An 8,921-nucleotide genomic window follows, 5' to 3' on the forward strand; every position below is an offset into this window, starting at 1 on the left:
AATATATTATGAAAAAAATTAAGGCTTATGACTAGAGTTAAACTATTATACCAAGTAAGTTTTTTCCTATTTACAATATTTCTCCTCACAATGATTACCCTCTTGAAATATATGAAAGAATGTTTTTACACAAGTGCAAACATTTTCTTCATCCAAAAACCACCAAAAAAGAAGAGAAGGCCAAACAAATCAAGAAAAAGTCACTTCAAATCCACACTTCATAAAATCAACACTATAAGCATATTCTACTACTAAAATCACACCCATTAGCTCCGCATAAATAAGATTTTATAAACACACAAAAAAGAGAGAAAACTATCACTACACTCTTCTCTGTATCCTTTAAAAATACTAACAAATAACACATCCAGTAATAGCATTTAATCTCAGCAATTTAACTAAAGGACTTGCTGCCATTTGAAGAAAAAAAATGAACTACAAGCAGTGGATCACCCAAATGCATATCAGCAAAAACTTTATATGACCATCACCAGATTTTTCTAACAGCACATTCAAAAAATAACACAGACTCTTCATCGTTACCACATATGAAGAAGCACTTAGAACACACAGAAATCCCTCTGTAAAAGTTTCAGATGCTAAATCCAATCTTCACACACATTTTAATAGCTCTCCGAATTGAAGTACCCTGCTTCTATTCTTCATCCGAAAAACAGTAAAAGGATTTTCAATCATATCAGCAACAGTAAGTGAACAGAGAGCAGATAATTATTGGCTAAAATTTGAGCTGAACTTGGAGGGTAACAGACAAATAAGTTAGCACAAACGTGAATATCTTTATTTCTGTGGAAAGTGTCCACGAACTCATTTTAGGGCAAGCAGAAAAGGGTGATATGATATGCACATTACCATTGTATTACATTATTACAGGTACCGGTTATCTGCCATTCAATTCTTGCATTAAATGATAACCAGCCAGTGATTACCTACCATTCCTTACTTCCAACTTCCATCACATTTCATAATCTAACAATCCCATCTTCAATCCTTCTTCTCTATAAAGACCCCTTCAAATATTCACAAACCACACCACAACACAACACAACCTCAACATGGCTACCCCTCTGGTTTTGCAGGTTACAAGCGTGGTTCTGGTGCTGATTCTAGGTTTTGGAGAGATTATTCCGTTGGCAGAAGCAGAGATTCCATGTGGGTCGGTGCAAATAACTGTGGCACCATGCGTAGCCTACCTAACGGGTCCTGCCGGTAGACCAATCCCAGCACCATGCTGCAACGGTGTGAAGCGCATCAACGACCAAGCCAAGTCCACCCCAGATCGACGATCGGTCTGCACCTGCCTCAAAAACACTTCTTTGAGGATTCCTGGACTCAATCTCCCACGCCTTGCAGCCCTCCCTACCAATTGTGGGGTCAACTTGCCCTACAAGATCAGCCCCAACATCGATTGCAACAAGTAAGATCACTCACATCAACGTTCACCACTCAATGCTCTTCATCACTGTGTTTATATAACTCTCTACTTTTCATTCCATATATGAAAAGTTCATGCATATAGTATATTTATACGGATACTGACATCGAATTTTGGTTATTGTAGGGTAACTTGAGCGGCTCGCACAAGGGTTCATCAACCCTTGGTGATGATAAATACTTATTCGGCAATAATAAGCAACAGAGAGGGAATAAAGATGGTTTAAGTTCCTCCATTGTCTGAATCCCCCCGCTAGGGAGAGTATTTTATGCTATGGGTGATGAACTCCATCTCCATCAATGTTATAACCTTGTTGTTTGTCCAATGAGATATTGGATTTTCTATATATTTATATTTACATATCATCATCTCTAGCCCTTTTATTTTTAATGCTTTGTTTAGTTAAAAATTAATACAAAACCACTCTTCTATACCTAAGATTACAAAATTTCATAATATTTATTATTGATGACTAAATATTCAATTAATAATATTATAATGTTAAAAAAAATGAAGAATGAACGGATATCATGAGTTAGACCGAGAATATATTATGAGTTACATAATCAAGTAATTAATAAGTGTATTTGACTTGTAATTTACATGTTACAAAAGTGCTAATGGGTGAATGTTAATGGGAAATAATATCTAACAACAAAAAATAGCAAAGTATACAGCAAAAATAATTCCTCCAAAGTTGTAAGAATTTATGAGAAGTAACAATAAAAGAAAATGAAAACAATAATCACAAAAAAAAAAACAAGTTCCAACTTCAACAACTTGACATCCAAAGCATCATCTGTCCAGTAATGATACCTTACGTCAATATATTTGGATCTATAATGAAAAAATGAATTTTACTAAGATGAATAACACTTTGACTATCGACAAACAATGAATAGTTGTTCTACACAAAATCAAGTTATAATTGACATTATTATGTTTTACTTATCAAGTTATAATTGACATTATCATTGTCATTATCATGTTTTACTTTGTTTGTTTTTATCTTTTATTGGTATTTTTATTATTATCTTTTTAGATAATTAGAGTTTTTATTTAATAATTTGAAAAAAAAAGTATGTGGTTTATATTTTACATATAAGTGAAAATCTAAAAAATTTAAGAAGATTATCAACATATATGGATAATTCAGTTATCAATAGAGTCAGACGTTGGAACTTCTAGTAATACTCATGTAGTTGTTACAACATATGTCCACATACCATACATTTGCTTCAATATTGTTCGCATCTTGAACAACCATCAACTAAGTTTTCCTCTCTTTAATAAATTAATCTACCTTGGATTTATCATGCTTCATATCTTTGCCCTTGCTTTGAAATTAGTCACTATTGTTTTCGTATTTCCTACTGGAATTTCTCTATTTCCTCAACCTATACGCCTACCCCTTCCTTGAGCCTCTAGAACTAGTATTGGTAGAAGTTTTAAATGTTTGCTCCTCCACTATATATAGCTTGATTTTGTTCATCTTTTTCTCAAGCACCACCGAAGAATTTTGTAGTTAATCAAAGAAGAGTTTATCTTTAGATTCTTCAATTGCGAACACAACATAATCGAGCTTTGATGTCAAAGAGCATGTAATCATAAAATAAGAGGAGTGTTGTGGTTATTATGTGTCTATTCTTAACCCTTATGTGGTATAGGAACAACTACATCATATGTCAAAAAATCAATTTATTGTTGATACCACATCAAAGAATAATGTATCATTAACAATATTTACTTCTAGATTTTGTTGGTCTAACATTTGTTTTTTGACTTTTTGTTTGAAAAGTGTTACTGATATCTTTGTCACAATAAAGTACCTAACAAAATACTAACACTAGTACATTATATCACCTTATCTTAAACTTTCCTTTTACATTTGGGATTCGTCTGTAGGCCATTGTAAAGTAGTAGAGACACAACGTTAAATTTATTATATGTCTTCTGTATAGTATTTCATTTGAATTTGAAAACAAAATAAAACAAAATTGGTTGTCTTAACGAGTTTGCTATTTATTTGTAAGCAACTACCATGAGATACTTTTATTTATAATTTATACACATGTCTATACAATTTTAGGTGTCATTTTATATTTTTTATTCTTCGCCGGATGCCTAAGGAAAAAATTACAAATATAAAAATAAAATAAGACATGTGACGTTTTAGGAAATAATCACTCGATAGAATATAAGGAGTTATAATAACTTGTAGATTTAATTACTCGTAAGATACCCAGTTTGAGTCAAGAGTGTCAAATTGGTACCCCGCGAAAAAAATGTGTCAATTTGGTACCTAAATAAGTTTAAGTGCATCAATCAAGTCCATTTTCATTAACGTCGTTAAAGTCATTAACGTTGACCAATTAAAAGAGTCCGTTGACACAAAAATTTGACACGTTGAATACCAATTATTTGTGACGTGGTAATTTAAATAAAAAATAGGAATATTTGAAATGAATTAAAAAAAAAATATAATGTTCAAAGTGGCCCTGAGTCAAGAAAAGCATAAAAGCATAGTGAGAAGTGAGAAGATGATCGAAGTTCATGCGATTTGGGGATTTCTGCAAAGCGTAGGTGAAATCGTTTTGAGAGGTGTGATTGAGCTCCCATTTCCATCGATTTTCATCTTCTAGTTTTCATCATCGACGTTGAATTTGTGAGTCCTAAATTCCCATTTCCTCTCCCTTCCGATTCATGACACAGTCACATTAGACCAAGCTTCTAATTTTTTCCTCTTTCATTTTTCTGTTGCTTTTATTCTTTGAACTGTACAGCGACATTTGTTGCTACAATAGGGTAATTTCAATGCCAATGCCAATTTCTAAATATTCTGAATCTTTTATGTTTCTTTTTAGGTTTGGAATTTTAGGGATCTGAAGTTTCTACACCAGGGGATATTGATCGAGAGGAGTGGGAAAGGAACCCGGGATTAGGGTTTCCTTGGAAGCTTTGTTTTTATTGGAAAAATTAATAGGGTATATTTGGGACTAGGAAGAGGGTTAGGTTTAGAGGATACACTATTTTTTTATGCCCACGAAGAACACGCACAACCCTTTGCAAAATTGATTGGAAAGCACCTCTACAACTACAAATCACACACCACGAAACCACCTCATTAGGTCTGAACCAATAAGCAAATGGAGAGGAAGAAGAAGATAACAACCACAAATGACTTAGGACAAATTCAAACTTCACCATTACCATTCATTCAATAATTTGTACACGTAACACTGTAAAATTGGTTTTTTACACATCTTCTTCTTTCAATGACACATATCCGTTATGCATTGCCACATCACCACAAATTTAACGCCGTTTTTGACAATTTAACGGAATGCACCTGATTGATGTACTTAAACTTATTTGGGTATCAAATTGACATCTTTTTTTCGTGGGGTACCAATTTGACATCCTTGAACCAAATTGGGTACCTTACGAATAATTAGACCTAACTTATATTACAGCACACCAATGATAAAAAATGTTGATTTCATGTTTTTTAAAGATAAAAGTAAAATAAAATTACAAGAGCTAAATCACGATTAGTTAATTCCAGTCCAGACAAAAAAAATTCACAACTTTAATTTTATCTTTTAAAGTATCATTCACTTTGTAACTTATATGTACTATTAAAATATTTTACACTTCGTGACATTTTTATACAAGCATTTTTCAAAACTTTTAAAATTCGCATGAGAATTCATAAAAACGTTTTTACAAACTTTTATAGAAACAACTTGCAGAAGATTCTGATAAAATATTAAAATTCTAGTAATAGAAGGAGCGTATAGAAGAGTCCTCAATTTTACGTTCTTGCTAAATCAATCACCAACTTTTTAGAGGATCAAATATTTTCTCCTTAAAAAGTGGTTAATAAATCAGTTGAATTTTTCATAGACAAAAATTGTATATAATCATTTATAAAAGAAAAAAAAAACTTTGAATATATAAATAGCACTGAGAACGATAAAAGTTTAAATGAATGTATTATGATAGGTTAGGAGTGTTAAAATAATCAATTCTGTTTATACAGATTTATTCATTATGGATTGAGTCAAAAATGAATTAGATTAACTTGACTTACATATTTTTTTGGTAAATTAAAAATATTGTAATTTGTCATGATCTACCGACATTAATAGATAAGAGAATTGACTTATTTGAGGAGGTTTTCACTTATTTTTATTTATTTTATGTATTTATTCATCAAATGAATTGTTTTGATTTATTTATTTTTATAATAGTATAATTAAAGTATTTAGCTATTTTATTAGTAACTGAAAACTAAAGTTTCAATTTATATAACATAACAAATAAATTAAACATTTAAATTATTCAAACATTATTAAACAATATTATAGTATTTACAAAATTAAATTATCAACTTACAAAATTAAAAATAATAAATATATATAATAAAAACTTACTAAAAAATTAGTAAAATATTCTTATTGATGAGTTACAAATCAATTCATTTTCAATCTATCTCAAACTTGTTTAGTCTCTAGGTTAAATGAATCAGGTTTAATTTAATCCATATTTAAACAAATTAAATATTTTTTCAAGTCAGGCTTAAATTTGATGAGTCTGATTAACTCACATGTTAGAACCATTTCACATCTCTATGCATGTATGGCGTTACGAACCCCATTTCACATCTCTGTGTGCCGCTTATAACCCCCAATGCTGCAACAAATTAAAAGTGGAATTTCAGATTAATAGTAGTCCACATATTATCTATATTCAAAATATGTGTTCTTTAATTAATATATCAAAAGATAAAACGTAGATGATATGCTTTTATTGCAAAAATGGTACAGTTTTTAATAGATTAAAAACAATTGTGCCAAGTACGAACACAATCTAGAAATCAATTTTGCTTTCGTAAAATTAATTATAGACATTTCCCCTTTCGCGATAATTTAGAAAGGTCACAAATTTTCATTAAGAAATTGGTTTTACAAAACCAAAATCACTTCCTATATAATCAAAGATATGAATTTTTTTTATCAAAACTAGTCAGGTAACTTTAGAAAGCTAATCACACCCTTCTTATGAAAAAATAAAAAAGAAAAAACAGTATTGTTTTCTTAATTGAAAATTTTACTTAGATGCCCAATAGTCTTTCATAAATTTCTGTGTTGGAGAGTTCTTATTATTTCCAACTCAAAGTCTTGTAAAAGAAAATACTCACAATATATGGGGATTTTGTTAACAATTATACACAAGATCATATAAGATATTATAATGTTACTTTTGTCTCAAACAGAAAGACTAAAAGTTTATGGACCTATGAGAAAGTTGAACATCCACTATAAAAAATAACGTTAACAAATTTATAGTTTTAAAATTTTGAGTTAAAATAATGTCAATTTTTTATATAGGTTGGATTCATGTTATATTGGTATTATCTCTTCCTGTTAAATCTTTCTTCGAAAGACTCATTAATGATATTGGTGACCAGTTCAAATTGTATCAAAAGTCTTCCTAATCAAGTGTCAAATAAATATGTTCGTTATGATAAACGACGATATGTCTTGTTATGATAAATAGTAATACGAGGAGTAATCACAATTTAAAATGATTTCGATTGAAAAAAAGTATCAATGTGAAAAAAATCATACTTAATAAAAGATCGATAAGAATTGAAATGTGTTACTTACACTTCGCAATCCATGTTGAGGGTGAATTGGTAGGGCAAGCTAACGCCACACCTTGAAGGAACGATTTCATATGCTGTGGCGTTGATAGGCTCAGTGGCATTCTTAGCAGCTTCTTGAAGGCAATGGCAAGCTATTCTCTGATTGTGGGAAGAGTTCATGACCTTGTTTCTCAGGTTTAACACCTCCATGCAACAATCTATAGGGATCGTGTTTCCTCCTTTTTTCACGTAACAACCGCATGCTTTCACCACAGGTTTCACATCGCAGCACGTTAGCTCGCTCATCGCCACACCCAACAACACCATCACGCACACCATCACACTCATGCAGTAACTGCTCGCCTTCTCAGCCATCGTGTTTTCCTCAGACTATTGATCGCTTTGCAGAAACTTGGTTTACGAAGAGATTGATCAACTTCATGATTGTTATTGGGTCAAACATAATATAGGGTTTTTGTTGATGAACATGGTGAAACATGGAACTAGGGATTCGGGAAGCCCTAGACATGTTGGTGGTTCTTATGTTTGTTCTGCCTATATGTTTGGAAGTTCCTATGTGTATGAAAGGAAAACATGTAAATATAGTTTGTTTTTATAGATTTTTGCATGTTTAGACAGATAATCTATTCCCATCTTTTTCTTATGCCACGTGCATCAACTATCAGAAAAAACCTTCTTCGAGTTAGATAATAGACATTAATATAAAATATTACAACATTATTTTCCTTTAGATTTTCTATTTGGTAATCTTCTACATATAATTTTTATTGTAAATTTAAATAAAACACACATTTGGGAATTGAGGAGTGCATTTAGATATTCGGTATGAATTATGCAAGAGTTTTCACAACATACTTAATTTTTGTCAAATGCTTCTTGCAATCCTCACACTCATCAGTTTCCTCTTGAGAAATTCATTACAATTGCATGAAGAGTTTTAATAAATCATTCCTAAAGAATTCATATTAGTTTTCAAATCATCATTCACATCTTGTAATAGTTGTAATTTATTCTCAAGTCATTTATTCTCTTCTTTAAGTCTATTTCAAATAGGATAGATGATTTCCTTCCTCATATAACTTTTTAAAAGGCGATAATAATTCTTTTTAGTTTGAAATTAAGAACTACTTACACTACTTTTTGCTGAGAACAATTTCTCACTTTTGGTTGTCATAATCTGTTTAAGCTCTTCATGATTTGATATTCAACTCTTCTATCAAAGGTTTTTTTAAGGGTAAAAAGGTGATATATTATCTGATTAAACCTATTTTGCACATTATAGATGTTTTCTCTTGGTTGTATTATAAACATTTCATATTATTGTGTTAAAGTATTTTTCATTGCTCTTTTGATTTCATATATCCCTTTATGGATAACTTCCGATACATCTCACATCTCCTTTAATGAATACACATTCATCAATAGTTAAAGAAAAAAAAATAATATTTTTTGTTCTAACATCATAATGAGTTTTTTGATTTTCATCAGTCAAGAGAAACCAAATTTTAGTTTTTGTTGGTTGAAAAGGGTCATCAACAACCACTACAAGAAAATTTTCAATTATAAACAAATTTTAAAAATAAAAAATAATTAGTCATTATAGTGGCCAAATAATAATTTAAAAAATTAAAAATTATTAATTACTAAAATAGCCACTATTATAAACAAAATATTATAATTGATCATTAAATTGGACATTAATTAATTAGAGACTAATTTATAAACTAATTCATTTTGGTAGCCAAAACTTAAATAATTAACTTTTAACGACCAATTTTCTTTTAATCAATTTTAGAC

The 8,921-nt window shown here is 30.4% G+C and overlaps 2 protein-coding genes across 2 annotated transcripts; one reads left to right on the forward strand and one right to left on the reverse strand.

Moving 5' to 3' along the window:
• Positions 1 to 1,037: 1,037 nt before the first annotated feature.
• On the forward strand, positions 1,038 to 1,818 carry LOC114184269 (non-specific lipid-transfer protein 1-like). Its single transcript, XM_028071560.2, has 2 exons — positions 1,038 to 1,435; positions 1,580 to 1,818. The coding sequence occupies exons 1-2, from the start codon at positions 1,074 to 1,076 to the stop codon at positions 1,587 to 1,589; spliced, it is 372 nt and encodes a 123-aa protein (XP_027927361.1). The 5' UTR covers positions 1,038 to 1,073; the 3' UTR covers positions 1,590 to 1,818.
• Positions 1,819 to 5,888: 4,070 nt separating this feature from the next.
• On the reverse strand, positions 5,889 to 7,547 carry LOC114185611 (non-specific lipid-transfer protein 1-like). The gene is made up of 2 exons (XM_028073449.2): positions 7,126 to 7,547; positions 5,889 to 6,148 (listed from the first exon to the last, which is right to left on the reverse strand). The coding sequence occupies exons 1-2, from the start codon at positions 7,476 to 7,478 to the stop codon at positions 6,115 to 6,117; spliced, it is 387 nt and encodes a 128-aa protein (XP_027929250.1). The 5' UTR covers positions 7,479 to 7,547; the 3' UTR covers positions 5,889 to 6,114.
• Between the last annotated feature and the right edge of the window lie 1,374 nt (positions 7,548 to 8,921).

This window comes from Vigna unguiculata, chromosome 5 (genome assembly GCF_037176805.1).
Source record: "Vigna unguiculata cultivar grain cowpea cultivar isolate G323 ecotype 2 chromosome 5, ASM3717680v1, whole genome shotgun sequence".
Classification (NCBI taxonomy): domain Eukaryota; kingdom Viridiplantae; phylum Streptophyta; class Magnoliopsida; order Fabales; family Fabaceae; genus Vigna; species Vigna unguiculata.

Excerpts from the sequence above, each read along its gene's own strand:
- LOC114184269 (XM_028071560.2), top strand. The coding sequence starts at position 1,074 with ATGGCTACCCCTCTGGTTTTGCAGGTTACAAGCGTGGTTCTGGTGCTG.
- LOC114185611 (XM_028073449.2), bottom strand. The coding sequence starts at position 7,478 with ATGGCTGAGAAGGCGAGCAGTTACTGCATGAGTGTGATGGTGTGCGTG. Across the intron at positions 6,149-7,125 it reads CTCAACATGGATTGCGAAGT|CATTGGGGGTTATAAGCGGC; the intron begins GTAAGTAACACA and ends AATTTGTTGCAG.